Source organism: Spea bombifrons, chromosome 1 (genome assembly GCF_027358695.1).
Source record: "Spea bombifrons isolate aSpeBom1 chromosome 1, aSpeBom1.2.pri, whole genome shotgun sequence".
NCBI classification, from domain to species: domain Eukaryota; kingdom Metazoa; phylum Chordata; class Amphibia; order Anura; family Pelobatidae; genus Spea; species Spea bombifrons.
Window position 1 is genome coordinate 153,456,762 of NC_071087.1, and position 16,387 is coordinate 153,473,148.

Genomic DNA, 16,387 nt, shown 5'->3' on the forward strand with positions numbered 1-16,387 from the left:
GCAGCTACATGTTTTTATATGAGAAGCCGTAATGACACGGATTCACCAGACACAGCGGGTCGCGACACCAAACACGTTTATAAAAAACAAACTGAAAGCCAATGCAGGATTGTGAGCGCTCATTCACTGAAACTCTAGACGCTTAGGTTCATCATCTGACATACAAAGGGTTAAAGCCCATCATGTACTGTATGTATGTGCCGACTCTTACAAAGACGAATGGAGAACACAGTGACAAGTGACACTTTCATCCCTGAGATTTCCCTTCCAACGATCTAAATTTCTTCAAGCATTTCTCTAGTAATAATAAAAAGTTACTTATGCAAAGTAATCCCATGCCATAATATATTTATAAAACACACAATTTAAATGGAAAAACACTGCAAATAAAACACTTGGTCGCACGCGCTCCGGAACACAACAGGTTAACAGTGTTTATTTTCCTCAATGACAAGCGTGAGAAAAATTCCGACACGTGCTCCCCGGCAGCGCCACCTGGCGGCCGGATTTATAGACATTCCTAATAAACAGAGCTACGCGTTCGCTTTCTCTTCCTTCAGTCCGACTGCCGAGCAGAACACCGCCCGCAGAACGAGAGAAACGAGCCGGCCTGTCCGCCGCAGGATCCTCACCGACTCGATGCGACCGACAGGCTCTGAAATGTAAATTCTATGACAAAAACTGCTAATTGTTCCAGGCGCAGCCGGACTAAGCAAACGGCCATCGCCTGGCTGTAACACGAACGGCACGGAGGGCCCAATCCAACCCGTGCAGAGCTACATGCGGGGACGACCAGGGGTAAAACCGCATTACACCGGGAGCTTCAGACCGATGTCACGGCGCATACCGACCGCGCACACAATCCTCCAGAACATTACTGGTTAAAGTCAATGTTTGCACAGGAGCGAAGGTAATGTAAACTCCATACTATCACATTAATAAACCGAGACACCCGATAAGGGACGCTGCAGCCTCCTATAGAAAGCCCGATTCCAATCCATTCTCCAAGTCACACTTTAGAACATGCCTTCTCCGGTATCCGACACGAAGCCGTTACCGGACACATCATGTGAAGTTTGGGAGTATCCTTTGGCTTAGAGACCGTGCCTTCCAAAGCAATCATTTAAAACGCAGGACACACCGACTAAATGGCCCGGAAAGCCTTGTGATCCGGTCCGTGCTGCTGCTAGCAATCTGACAACAATCAACAGATCTAAAATTCGGATCAAGTGGATCTACACCTTTATTTGTGGATGGTAAAGAACGCGGGGAAACGGCGGCTTAAACACAGAGACCCATAAAGAATAATCTGCCCCTGCGCTATAATATATATATATATATATTACACATATATAGCATGCAGTAAGCGTATAGCACTTGCTCAGTAGAGTTCAGGCTCCTGATTCAGCGGAAGGAATAAATTTAAGGAAACAAAGCTGGATAATCTCTGGCTCGTCACACAATGGCTTTAGGTGTTTAAATAAAATACACATGTTACAGGGTTTGCTGATGGAAGCAATGCCCGTCATCATACAGGAAGGAGCAGCGGTGAAGTCACGCATACCTGCGCAGAACACCACCGGCACAGCTTCTCTGACAGAACTCCGAGGACCTCTCTGGCCCCACACATGCTTTCCACGTCCATACAGACTAACGGGAACGTATAACCCGAAATAACCCAATACCTGTACTCACTCGCCTGCATAAAACCAACAACATGTCAAATATATTCGCCAGGGACAAAAATGAAAACGCCTTTCACCAGTACAGAAACATTTACAATATATATTACATATTAAATGGCGTAAAAAAACTAATTCATACCTAAAAATAACTGCCCAGAGACCATCAGCACAAATATCTGGCAAGTATGAAGGACGCAACAAACCACTGTACTCCCGTGACAGTGTGTGACAGCGCGTGCCTGCGCCATGCCTTCGCTGCATATAGAAAACATAAGATTTGCAGTGCGAGCCCCTATGTCACAATCCCCTCTGCAAACCACTGACATTATCATGTGTATAGTTGTGATTTAACTATACAGCGTACAGGGTCAGATCTTCCTAATGCCCCCAGGAGAGACAGCGCAGACAGCTATAGTTCTTATTTTCTATCCCAACAATCGCATTTTAATTTCTAAGTCTTCTGCCAACAGCGACCCAAGAATAAAACAACAACATCAACAGAAACACACATTCCTGAAAAGCGGACGGGCCGGGATTTTACGCTCGGGTGACGTTTTCACAACACAAATCTTCCATATTTAACCTATTTTTTTTCTAGTTTTTGCAACTTTGTATTTGTCACCTTTGTAACCTTTTCTTAGCCAGTTTACTCTGATTATTAATGTGTACATAAAGTGTTATACTGTATGTACTAACGGGGTTAGTGTAGGGTAATTTAATACCATAAAGAATTTCATGTTGTACTTCATTAAGCAATAGCTGCTTGTTTGGGAAATAAGCCGGTTGGCAGCACTCGGTACCCAGATCTTAGTCGCTGTCAAAGCAAGAAACCCAGGATAGTCTGTACGAGATCTGTCTGGGAATATTATAAAGATGGCGGGTCACTGACGCCGTCAGACACGTGCGGTTCGCGTAGTTAACACGTGCCGTAGATAAGAACGCACTCATCTCTATAAAAAAGCTCTACCGATTTCAAACCACAATAATCGCCATCAAAACTAAACCCAAATTCACCAGCAGCGCTTTTCTGCATCATTTCAAGCACGATGACAAAAGCTGCCCAAAATCCACCGTTTTCACAAACGCAAAATAAAAAGGTTCTAACCGGCGGTGATCGGAGAGGACGTATAAACATCTTACCTTTGCTAGGCTTAGAAGGTCGGTTCTTGTTGGATTTCATAGAACCCCTTGACTTGTCTTCTCGTTCCTTAATCAGTTTCTGCACTTCATCCAAAGAGAGCTTTTGGAGAACCACCACAGGCTTCGCACCTTTATTAAGGTCTTCCACCAGGCCGATTTTTTCCCCTCTCTCTTTCTGCTCTCCTTTTAATTCCGCTCGTTTAGGTTCCTGAGTGACATTGCCATCCTTGTCCCGCTTGAGCTTTGGAATGACAAAGTGTTTCAGCGCACCCTGATTCCCACCCAACAAATAACTCGGGAACCCTGCCTTGTCGCCGTGCGTTTTATTCCCATCCACCTTACTTTTGTTACCATCGGTCCTTTTGTCATCTTTGCCGGTAGGCGATTTTAATAAAGGTTTATCCGATTTCGGTTTATTAGAGTCAGGTTTACCGTCGGGTTTAATCCGAGGACTACCCGGCCTTGATTTTTGCTCTCCAGATGAAAGCCTATCCCGTGTCTCGTCAGAATCGTGCCTGTGTTTCTTTTCAGATTTATCCATTTTTGATGCATCAGGTTTATTGCCCCCGTGTTTTGACTCCAGTTCATTTTTGTTGAACGATCTTAAGGACTCGGGCCTCCGGACCCGTGACATATCCCCTTTGTGCCTGTCGGAATCTTTCTCATCGGATTTCTGTTTTGGGCTTTCGTGGTCGCGCCTTGAACCATCGTGCCCAGGTCTCCCGTCTACCTTCTGCTGCTTGCCCCCATCGGAGCGGCTTTCAGACTTCGCTTTAGAGGACTCGCATTTGGAATCTGATTTTTGTTTCGGCGTATCCGGTCTCTTGTCTGATGACAATCTGATGGAATCTCTTCTATCGTGTTTGTGTTTCGGCGTATCTGCACGGCCATCAGACTTTTGTTTGGTCGCCTCTGGATGCTCTGGATCACCCTTGGAGCGGTGAGACTCCGGTCTCGCCTCCGATTTCTGCCTAGGCGTCTCTGGTCTGCCCTCGTTCTTTTGCCTGGGTGTTTCTGGCCGACCATCGCTCTTATGCTTGGGTGTTTCAGGGTGCCCGTCAGTCTTTTGCTTAGGAGTGTCACACTTGCCCTCGCTCTTTTGTTTGGGGGTATCGACTTTGCCCTCACTCCTCTGTTTGGGTGTCTCAGCCCTCCCATCACTCTTTTGCTTGGGTGCATCAGGTTTTACCTCGCTCTTTTGCTTAGCCTGCTCAGTTTTCCCCTCGCTCTTTTGCTTAAGCTGCTCGGGCTTTCCGTCAGTCTTCTGTCTAGGCGTATCCGGCTTGCCCTCGCTTTTTTGTTTGGGTGCGTCTTGCCTCCCCTCAGTCCGTTGCTTCGGGGTATTGGAGCTCGGTTTCGGATCAGTTTTGGTATCAGATTCATTACTGTTCTCGTTCTGTTTTATCTCGTCAACATTACACGGCTTGTCCTCGTTTGCGGCCTCGCTGAGCTGTTTCTCGAGCTTTACCTCCTGATCGAGACACTTGTTCTCCACCTTAGTGTCCTCGCAGCTTAATTCAAAGCCCTCCGGTTTGGCCTCCACTTTGCTGTCCTCAAAAACCGAAGGTTCTTCGCCGCACTCCGGAGGTTCAGCTTTGATGTCGAAAGGTTTGGTTTCATTCTGCAATTCCTCCGGCCTGTTTTCGGCTGTGCTCTTAAAAGAATTATCCGGATTCTCGGCTTCCAGGTCAGACTCTTTTCTTGGTGTCGCTGGGTTGGTCTCTGGGTTGTATTTAAGGAATCCAGCAGCGTACTCTTGTGGACCAGGAACAAATCCATCATTGCAGTGCTTTGCATCTTCAGGCTGCCTGACGAAGTCTGAGTCCTGAGTACCAGTTGCCTGAGTGTCCCCCCTGCCGGCATGCAGAAGATCGATGCTGACCATCAGCGCCGGCCTCGAACCATTCCCTGCGGCATCTGTTTCCAGGGAAGCTGGTTTATTTCCTCCGGTAGCACCCCCAGCTTCTAATGGATAGGAATCTTGTCTGCGCTTCTTCAAGGGTTTATCTAAGAGAGAGAAAGAGGATATTACAACAAATATAAAACAATAAAATAATGCGCACGTCTCCCCCAAAACCCAAGCGCTATCATTAGGGGGCTGGTGTTCTGTTAAAGGAAAATCATTATGCCCTAAATACATGTTCAGCACGCAGTGCAACTGAAATAATTCAGAATGACTGCTAGAGTTTGCTAAATTAAAAAAAAATGCTGAAAATAAAAATAAGTTGCCATCTATAAAAATGGAGATAAAAAGAGAAAAACACGCAAACCAAAGCAGAGTAAATGGCGTTGCCGTGTGCTTGGGGCGCTGATCACATTTAAAGCAAAAACCTGCACTACAGACATACCCAAAACTATCAACACTTCTACGATGCCCAGCATTGCCAGCGCAATTACTAAAAAACCCAGCAACATATGGCAGGGACCCGGACAGACTGCGAGTCTTTGCTGCCATAGAGGGATAAAACAGTTTCTTTATTTGAAGTGAGAATTTAACGACATATCTTGCCGCTTTATTATGCTATATTACACATAGCTTTACAAACGACATTATAAAAAGCACGTGATAGGATTATGAGAGTTTTAACATTAATCCTGGGAGAGTTTTGTTGAGCGCATCAACCCGTGCAAAAATTTAAACATTAAAATTAGAAAAACGTTAATAAGCATAAAAACAATGTATTTAAACGCATTCACTAGGACAGCTCTGTCCAAATCCAGAAAGCAAGGGCCACAGGCCAACCTGTTTTTCGCATTATTCCTCTGAATATGTAAGAGAAGGACTCCAGGACAGCCTATTTTTATAGCCAGGCGCTGGAAGAACATGCCTATATCACACATATCAATGCAGGTCGCATGGCTCTTTACAAACGATCTTTCACCTTGAAACATTATTACCTTTATCCAGGACTTCTTTAGAAAACCGTTCCCTCTCGATGGCAGATTCCCGTTCTATCCTCTCAATCTCTGCCAGGGCGTCCAGTTCCACTTCGTCGTATGGCGTTATGCTCCCTGGTTGTTGGTGCTGTGACGGAGCCACAGGAGGTTGAGGCGGTTTTGCAGCGGCGGATGTGTTGGGCTGTAGGACGGGTACTTGCTGCTGCACTTGGAGGAAATCTGCTTGCTCCTGAAAACAAGCGGCAGCATTCAGCGGGCGACTTATGTCCTGCGGAGTCATTGGTGTTTTTGACAGGTGCCCCGGGTACTGCACGTTAAAAGAGTCTCCCTCCGACAAGTTACTATCCTCCATGCTGGGAAGAAGGTCTCCTTGCTGATCCATTTCAGAAGATCTCACACGAGAAAGTCTTAACGTAAGCTTGGTGGAGTCCTTGGAAGGAGAACTTATGATGTCATACATTGCAGACTTTTCACTCTGCTCCTTCTCATCCTTAGTTAATTTTAACTTTTTTTGTTTCTTCAGCTTTCTGTCTGGGGAGTCCAGCAGTATGTCAGGAGGAGCATCGCGTGGAGAGGCATAAGGAGGAGGCTGAGACGGTAGGATTAATGGTCTTGATCCTACATAAAGAATAAAGAGGGGAATCATGCTCTTTGTAACCAAAATCTTTAGATTTACATGGCCCAGCCCATTATTAAATTCCAGTCAATGTTATAGAATCTACTGCATTGTGTGACACCCATATATACAACTATACCACACAGTAAAAGGACATGTACAAACATCTTATCTCCACTACTATTAACTTAGCATATCAAGAAGTACTTAACAAAACTAGCCCCAGGGGTGATCAAAATTACGGGGATGGGTACAATAAGATACGTTTTTTTTCTCATACCATTCTTACTGTCAGTTCCACGTAACTGGAGTGTTTGTTATTCACAGCTAAAACTAGGACCACACGGCTCTTGTTACATTAAGACACAATTCTGTTCAAAACGGATTAGAAGACAGAAGAGATGTCATAAGTGTTTAACAGACGTTAAGACGTGCCAAAACCAAAAGGCAAACGGATACAGTTCCTCTTAAAAGCCTCGGTGTCCGCGCAGAATGAATGTGGCATCCTAGCCCCGCCCCCGCTTAAAGAGGGCAGGTCGTCAGGGTTACAGGCAATTTGTGACCCAAAATAATATTTAGTTGAGGGGAAAAAAAGCTTGCAATGAAAGGTGTCCAGTAAAGACAGAGTTGGCCACCAGCCAAAGAGGAATGGAGAAAAATCCAGAGTTTGATTATTTATATGCTTTGATGGCGCTATGTAAAACAATAATTTGCAAGCAAGGTGGTAGAAGAAAGAGACCTATCTTTACATTGGGTCAGTATTTTAATGAAGGGAAAATAATCCACTGCTACTTAATCCAATGTAAATTTTGCACGCTGTGTGAAAGAATGAAGAGGAGATCAAGACGTCCAAGTGATATCCGCAAGATCTTCCGGTTTAAAGGTGAGCATCCAGCTTGTAATAGAAAGCGGTGTTCCGGGAAGCAGCTTTAGTTCGAGGTTACTGCAGGATGCCTGATGTTTACATTCATTTTTCTGTTCTCTCGTATCCGATTAAGGAAATCCAGTAAGTGAATGCATAAAGGTGTGACGAATTACTTCAGCACAGGAATTAAGACTCTTCTCTTCAAACCGATGTACAAAACAATCTCTCACAATCCCAAATACACGATTTAACCACACGCAAGGAGCAAAAGCATGTATGGAAGCTTTAAATATTAATTCATGGATGGAAGTAGTGGCACCGGACGCCGCTGAATGGTGTAACCATTAGGCAAACATGAAGCCCAACATCCAGAAGCACCAAGACCGCGATTCTTCTATAACAAAACAGATTGCGGGCCAACGGCAAACCAAATGCAACAAAGCAAACGTTGCCATCAGTAAAGTACCTGCTTTACCGTGCATTTACTCTAAGGGCGCAAAAAAAATGCCAAGTGAGCAACAAGGACATGAAAGAGACTACTCGGAAAAATACTAAATACGCCGGAAACGACAGAAGACAATCACCAATATCTATTTCCCTGTAGGACACACACGCGATGGACCTGCGCTGCCACTTTCCTCAGGGCAATATTATCTATTCTATATTCCAGACTGGTGCCGAGGACAGGGAACCAGGAAGCAGAAAACATCCATAGAGATCAATAGTAAAACAGCACAAGAGCTTCGGATACACGGTAGAAGACAAAACGTTCTTGGCAAGCATTTCCGCACGGAGACAAAACCGGACACGGTAGGCGCAAGTCCTGCAAACTAGATTTCCATGCAGATATCCATTTGTATATCACTGGCATAGAAGCACTGATCGTATACAATTTGCACAAACTTTCTCGAGGTTTTTTAAGGAGAAGTGTGTGTAAAAAGGGGAATTTCGATACACCGAGTGTAACAGACCGCACACATTGAGCTCATAATACATTATGGTATTTGGAAGAAGGACTCCTCCAGAAGTCAGCACCGTGATAAAGAGATCTATAGGGAAGGTCACAGCGCTCCGGTGCATCGGGTACACAACACGAAAACCGAGCTGCAAAGGAGCAGAATGGGGAAGCGAGACTGAGCGTCCTCCCAGGTTAAGAGCAGATCACCCTTGGTTAAGTAAAACATGGGCTGCTGGTGGAATCCGCTGTCAGTGTGCAGGGGTGAAGAGATTTCTAAACACGCAGAGATCAGCAAAGCGCGCTCCATCATGCTTTCCAGCAGAATTTGATTCGTGTGAACTGTCCTCGTTCCCGGTTTGAGTCCTGTTCCTGCTGTGTTTGCCATACTTCCAGGGGCAATGTGTTCCCCCACAGTAAATTATGCCGCTAACTCCATTGCCGCAGACCCGACGTATTCCTCCTTCCCATATAGCTTGACCGATGAGTCCATCTTTGTAATCAAGCACCGGCGGACCAGTGACAAATTCCCTGACCAAGCTTCTAAGAAACGCCACATCCACAAGACTGCTCTGCAGCGATGATCGAGGGGCTCATAATCCACAACTTTCAAGAAATTGGATTTCCGGGCTTCTCGGAAAAATGGACAGAAGCGGAACAACGGCCGGAGGTTTCTTTGCTGAAGGTCCATACAGACATGAATGCTTCTACCATAAACGTACACAATCACTTTACTAACGCAAACAATAAGCTGCAGAATAGCCCAAAATCCAGTGCAAGAGGAAAAAGGACACGATGTTATGGTGATTTTGCCGAGTATGGAATATACTCTGCTGGTTAACAAAAAATATATGCCAGGATAGAGTGTGTAAGGTTGAGTTTGCCTTTCAATTTAGAAGCCATGGCAACAAGCAAACGTCAAATGTGTTCAGATCCCAATTCCAGCTGTGAATAACCTACAAGCTGCTAGTTCTGTTCTAGCAGACTGACCATTTTAACAGTGGATCCAGATACGAAAGAATGGTAAGCACTCTACCCACTTAACTGCATGAAAACACATTATTCATTCGCAGATACATTTACTACTTTTGGCAGGACTGTACCTTTTGGGGTTCCTTCGCTGCCAGCTGGCGAGCATACAGACTGTGGAGACCTCAGCGAAAAGGAGGCAGCATTTCTAATTGAAGAATCACTATCCTAAATAAAAGAATAGCAAAGGATTACTGCGAGTTTTTTTTTATTATTACGGTCCAATAGTACGCTGCCACACATTAGGGAATAACGACACAAAGGGCACCTCACCGTATAACGCAAAAAGAATTGAGTGACCACAGCGTTTATACCTCACCCTACAATATCAAGTATGAAGAGGACGCGTAACAACCATATCATTATTAAATAATAATAAATAATGGCTAAACGACTGGAGATCAGTTAGTATAGTGTTACTTTCAAGTTTAATCAGCAATAAATCTTGGTGAATATAAATGACAATTGTTGGTGCGCTTAACCAACATTTTTCACCAGCTAGCGAGGGAGCTTTGAACCATCTGCATGGTAGTTTTAACTACGCAGCTTCCTTCACAACTGCTTTTGCTTGTAAAGTCACAAGATCATCGGGCTTTAATAATAATAATAATAATAATAATACTTTGGATGCAAAGCCATACCTCACTACCCAGTCTTTGTACCATGGTGATATATTCGTCACCGGTGCCGTGCCTGGAGTTGTCGGCATGGTGGTTTGCAGAGTTGCCCGACAGCTGGGTGGACACTTTATTTTCATGCATGTTTCTGAGTCCACCGGCGACTATGGGACTTGAAACAGATGCTGCAGACAAGACACGAGAAACATAAAAGGTATGCTTAAAAACAGAAACCCCAGAGATTTAGGATTTACTTGAAACCTGCAAGTTCTTCCCCACAAACCATAGGACAAGCAATACTTTGTACCCATTTGAATAACAAGCTCATGATCCAAGCAATGTTAAGCTGAAAAACTATTTTGGGAACATCAATGAATGCACAGAAAGCCAGATTAAGTAGTAAGAAACCTGCCCTGAAAAAGCCATCAATGAGCAGTCTCCTGAGACATGTACATATTATATATATATATATTATATATAGACATTCTGCTTGTGAGGTAGCAGGCTTCGTTTAGGAGCTTCATATCGATGCCACCTGCCTACGTAGCAATATATTGCAAATTAAATTCAGTGTTCTGATTTTGTTGGAAATGCAGGGCAGGAAAACATCTTTGTGAAACAATTAGAGTAAGAATGAAGAGAAAGGGGGTATGAAAGTGATTTTATCACCATAGCAACCAAAAGAAGGTTCAAACTCAGGGAACCATCCCATTTGTTGCCATGGTGATAGGACCGCTTCCAAAACATTGCACTACATACACCTTTTATACATAAGGCATTATCCTGGTATGAACTCATCCTAGCTCTTTCAATCTATCTATCCTTTCCGTGGGGTATAGACTCACCTTGTTGCATCTGCTGATGCTGCGGGTAACTTCCAGAGTGGGCATATGGCATGTATCCTGCAGGGCTTTGCGGAGCATATGGACTAGGAACAGGACTATTCTGCTGGCCAATAAACCTGTTTGTAGAACTGGACTGGGGTGGCACAAATCGACTGAAAAATAAAGATTTTTTCCCAGCATGAGCATTATTTTTTTAATATGGAAACTTATTTTAATCCCTTACATTGACTTAATTAAGTAATAAGCCACGATATAGAATTTCTTATAAACCATAGGTGCTAAAATTATAGGCATTGAGCTTATATATTATATTTGACAAAGCATTAATTTACCATGTGGATTTTTTAAAGAGGGCAATTGGATAACATCACAAGCAAACTAAAGCAATAGATAGAATATAACAAAATCACATTTTTTTTCTGCATTTGCCCAACTTCGCACCCATAAACCTCAAACATTTCTGAGATGAGCCCAGCAGGCATACTTCACAGCTCGCCCCGTGGCAAGGCCCGACGAATGCCTTTTCTCTATGAGCTGTGCCATTACACAGGAGAAGCCATCGACGCGGCGCACAGATCCGATGACGCGGTCAACCCAGACACAAAACGTGGGCAAATCTCCTCTCCATAACAGAAGCCTGACAGCCGGCTGTGGGTTACCTGGAAGGGCTGTGTGAGATAGTGGTTGTTTGTTGATAAGTGGAAGATGCGGGGCTCCCATGCATGGAATTTGTGGAAAGCTTGAACTGAGACATCATCATCCCTGAGAAGATAAAAACAATGTATCATTTGTACCAAAAACAAACTAATATAGGGGGGAAAAGCAGTTTGTTGCTGCTCGTTGAACGACAGCAACAAACCAATACGAAAATTACATTTTGATGGGACTGTAAAAGGTTTATATAATATAGCACAGCCCTTTCCCAGAAATAATAGAACACGCATCTAATATAGGGGGGGAGGGGGGGTCAGGTCTTGAATCAGTCTGGGTTCTATGATAAAGAGAAACCTTGTGCTAATTCAGGTTCCAATAACTTGCGAGCGCCAAATATAGTCTATTTTTAATAAAACTGTAAAAAAAAAGTCACCCAAGTACTATTTACAGACTTAGTTGCTGTTGTCATGCAAACTAAACGTGTTATATTTTCACAATCGAATTGGTCCCACGGGAATCCGAGCTTCGGGTGAGCCATGTTACACGGCTACAGCGTGACTGTAAAGCCAAGCGCTTCAGAAAGTGAAACCCCCATAGCAAGTAAAAAAGAAACCACCCCCATGTATACTTTCGGTTTAAGAAAGCTGCGTATGGAGGTCTGAGTTATGAAAGCTTCAGTTTCTATCCATTACTTTATGAAAGCTGCTGTCGGAAAATAGCTTTAGAAACGTCTTTGGGCCGATACAAACGTTAATAGACTTTATAGTGCAATGAAAAGTAACTCATCGCGAAGCCACCTACCACTTTGTACTCCGTATCTGTTCTGCATACTCTTCTCCCTGAAGACATTGGGATTTCTGGCCAGGGTGGCCTGCAGCAGCACCGGTATGTCCCCTTCTGGATCATCGCTCCCCAAGTTATCCTTTAGTTCTCTGTCAGGAGGCAACACAACGTTACTTAATAAATTACCTATACAACTGCGGATCCAACGGGAGACAACACCGAGCCGGCGACTGCTGGCAAAGCACATCACTAGTTATACAGAGGCATATAAATCACGCCATATAGAAGAGAGACAGTACCGAATAGAGGGGCCGACGCACAAATCCATGGAAGGTGATGCAGGCCGGCCCGACAACCATAAACGACACCACGCGGCGTCTATTCTCACATTACAAGAAAGTTAGAAAGCCACGGATTATCTCAGGACAGAGCCCACGAGCAGCCGGGCTGATGTTACCGCTCACACACCGCTGACTATCCCCTTATGTTAGGCAAGACTGATGTAAAAGTCAGACGCCGGATTCACCGTGCGAGACCACGTGACGAGCCACGGCCACCAAACCCTCAGATTCATCTGACCCCTGAAATAGTGATCTGCGCAGAAGATTCATTTCATGCTGACTCATTACAAAATGTTTATTCACCAAACTAGCAGGCAAAGGAACACGGCTCCCACGTCACCATACACCCTAGCACGTAGTTACCCCCCCCACACACACACACACTTATAACAAGCTCTGAAAACCTAACAATTACAAATTCATTCAAAAATAAATAGCAAACTAGAAACAAAGAGCAGCCGAAGCCGTTGAGTGCAGAGCGGAGGGTTAATGTGGTCTAGCTCGCACTACAGCGCTATTAACCCCTCCCGCTCCATTACTGAGCCAGCAATACGCTGGAGTAACAGATCCTGATTCGGGGCTATCGCAGTGCAGTGTAATTAGTTTAGTGTATCACGGGGGCCGGGGTGGACAGTTGGCCCTTGTTGGTTGACAAGGTATTGCCAATCTATACGCAGCATGCTCGGCCGTTACAGAGATCAGATTCCCATCACCGGCTCATTCATTCACTGGGGTGAGGAAAGCCTTTCTTCTTCTAGGAGAAACTTGAGGTACGAAACAAAGGCTGAGAGTTCGGCTCGTTCTCCGTCGGTGTGAGTAACGCACGCGGAGGGGGAATAAAAACATGACCCTTTACATCTACACTACAAACCTCTACGCATCAGAGAGGAATACATATCCCACGTGCAGAAAACGCGAGTACAGACCCCAGCCAGGCCGCTACACAACTAGAATACAAAAGGGCTCATAAACTATCAATTCCCACCGCAATGAGAACAAAGGGTTCGGAGTAAAGATGGATCCTGGTGGCAGAGCATTGCATTAGCGGCTTTAGTGATCCCACCATACCTTGCCCCAAAATCTCTGTTAATATACAGCCACGGTAATTTGGTATATTTGAGACGAGGCTTTGCACAGAGTATAACGCCGCGGTTATACAGCAGCATGTATAACCTACACGGAAAAATACAGCGAAGGGACCAGCCAAAAGGTGGCCACGGTTAGGTTGTTGCCATAGAATCAGAATACGCTTCTGAAGTCAGGTTACTTTTAGGTCATTAAACTTGCAGAGGAAATAATAAACTGATGTACCTGCAACACCCGGGATAGCGCAATAAATGCGATAAGCGCAACAGAAACTTTAAAAATAGAATATTAAATAAGTCAGATGAGCGGCAGATTCTGTTCTGATTTTACCCCAGATAGAGAGAGAGATGCTTCATTCAGATTCTATGGCAACCGCCTATAAGTGGCTGCTTTTGTCTGGGTCCTGTGCTATATTTTGCTTTAATTTTCCATGTAGATTATTCAAACCGCTGTAAACGTCCCCTAAGCCAAGGACACGCGTTAATAAAGGGGCACGCGTCTCAATCCTTAAACCTACGGCACACAATGCGACACACGTATGATGTACATCACACAATACACACAAACTGACACAATGACGCCATCCTATGCGGCACAGAGAACAGCAAACAGCAACCAGTATCAATCGGAAAGACCACTAAAGGGTTACAATCCATACATAAAACGGTCTCAGAAACCCTCAAGCTAAACCAATTTAATGATTGAAACGGTTAACAGTTTAAATTTACTACAACTGCTTACGGAGACTCTTAACCCTTCAACATCGCCTTAAAGTGACCTGAGATGACAGTCCTGGTAATTTTATTTCATCAGAAACAAGCAAAGAACTAGACCAAAAAAAGCCAGGTTAAACCCCCCCCCCACCCATATGACAGCAAGGGGGGGGGATAAATGGATGACATGGGAAAGTTTTTATATATCTTTAATAAATGTAGGTTTTGTGAAAGGTCATGAAAGGCAAAATATATATGAAAATATGTAACCCAAATGCGCTAAATCACAAAAACTCTCATGGCGTTGAAACTAAACGGAGCCCAATTCTAGGCACTTTGGGATGATTCCTTAGACAGCGTAGAGGGGGAAGACACAGAAGTAAATAACCCCGCCGCGGAGCAATCAGTTACACGGTAACTGTACATTCACAAAGGGTTAACGGTCTTACATGTGATCCGTGGACACCTGGTTGAGGCTGTGGACCAGCTGAGACACCAGCGGCTCATCCCGGCAGGCGAGAAGGCAGTTCACGTCTTCCGCTATCCGCCCGTTGAACAGGAGGCTCTTGGTAGTCGTAGCCGGTAAAGGAGATGGAAGAGGCAGCTGGTTCAACACTAAAGGTACAGAGAAGAGAAGAGATCAGGAGTGGAAGCGACGACGCGCAAGGCCAACAATTACACAGTGAGCGTTACCAACAAGCAGAAGACTGTGCTGCTTTCCGCGGGATTCTGTACGGTTTTAGATTACGTTATTTGCCGCGGCTCGTCAGGTTTAAGACTCCGGAGGCTTCGCGGACCCGGCTCGTATAACATCCCCGAATCAAACCGCCCGTCCCGCTATTATAGCACACGCTACAACGTATATCCTGTACTGATCGCTCAGGCACACGTGTTCTATGGCACATGATGCCGTGTGAACCCTTTGATGATATAGCACAGGGACGCGCATGCACATGGGGCACCCGGCCGAGGAGCCTTTTATAATTCAATAGGCAGCCAGTCGGGGGGGGGGGGGTTTGGGGAATAATTGATTAATGCTAACAGAAGGCCTGAAAGCCTCCCGTAAGCACGTCACCTGGCACTAATAGAGCAACCAAAACCATACGGCTGTGTCTGTCATAAAAAGACCTTTAAAGAAACATTCTCTCACTCATCAGAATCTCTATTTTTCTCCTTCTATGCAGGTGATAAAGAATTACCGTACAAGTTATTTTCGGGGCTGTCTTATAATCAGATCTCATGTAGAGGTCTGACTACAAGACTAAGATCCAGATCCCCCGCAGCGCTGCAGGAGACCCGGATCCTTCTCTCCGGCAGCAGGTGCTCATTCATGGAACCCCCGGCGGAAGTGACTGGCAGAAGCGGATATTGTTTACGCACATCACCCAGACCTCCACTAGCTGCCCCCATTAGACACCAGGGAGCCAGAAGCATGGCGGGGAGGGCAGATTGGCAAATATAAGGAAATAAAAACAAGAAATGCATTTTTTTTTTTATTAACAAAAACGCCCATCAGAAGCTAAAGGAAAGGCATTTTACATTACTGAAGGGTGATAGATAAGCAGAACAGCCTCCCAGCTGAACCGGTAGAGGCCAATACAGAGAGGGATTTAAAACATGCATAGGATCGGCGTGTAGCTCCTTAATGTAAGCCAAGGCCAGCGACTGATTAGTCTTCACACAGGCAGACTAGAGGGGCCGGGTATTTCAGGTTGTTACCAACGCAAATTAAATAACATTTCAACACACAAAGAAAGATATCTGCTATATCAACATTCATTTACTAGGAAGAAGCCAGCCGCAAACGGGGAGGAAAAATCCACGTGAAAACTCTAGGGATGAGTGCGGCTGATGAAGTGTGTACTCCACTCACCTAAAAGTATTCCCGCTACACAACCAAAGATCAGAGCAGAAAACGCGATAAAGACGCTGATCACAGGGACTGATCTCTGATAACAGAAAGACTTCTGGGGTAACACCCGCGCTGGCCCATCACCCAAAATAACACCCGCGCTGGCCCATCACCCAAAATAACACCCGCGCTGGCCCATCACCCAAAATAACACCCGCGCTGGCCCACCACCCAAAATAACACCCGCGCTGGCCCATCACCCAAAATAACACCCGCGCTGGCCCATCACCCAAAATAACACCAGCGCT

The 16,387-nt window shown here is 45.0% G+C and overlaps 1 protein-coding gene across 1 annotated transcript in view; it reads right to left on the reverse strand.

Annotated features, from left to right (window-relative positions):
- The window catches only part of NIPBL (NIPBL cohesin loading factor), a 57,256-nt gene that overhangs the window by 18,695 nt on the left and 22,174 nt on the right, over nt 1-16,387 (reverse strand). The window contains exons 3-10 of the mRNA XM_053448119.1: nt 14,677-14,842; nt 12,106-12,236; nt 11,310-11,412; nt 10,651-10,802; nt 9,830-9,990; nt 9,263-9,356; nt 5,724-6,341; nt 2,826-4,832 (exon numbers count right to left, since the gene is read on the reverse strand). Of these exons, the coding sequence (XP_053304094.1) occupies nt 2,826-4,832; nt 5,724-6,341; nt 9,263-9,356; nt 9,830-9,990; nt 10,651-10,802; nt 11,310-11,412; nt 12,106-12,236; nt 14,677-14,842 (3,432 nt within the window). The remainder of the gene's footprint in view (nt 1-2,825; nt 4,833-5,723; nt 6,342-9,262; nt 9,357-9,829; nt 9,991-10,650; nt 10,803-11,309; nt 11,413-12,105; nt 12,237-14,676; nt 14,843-16,387) is intronic.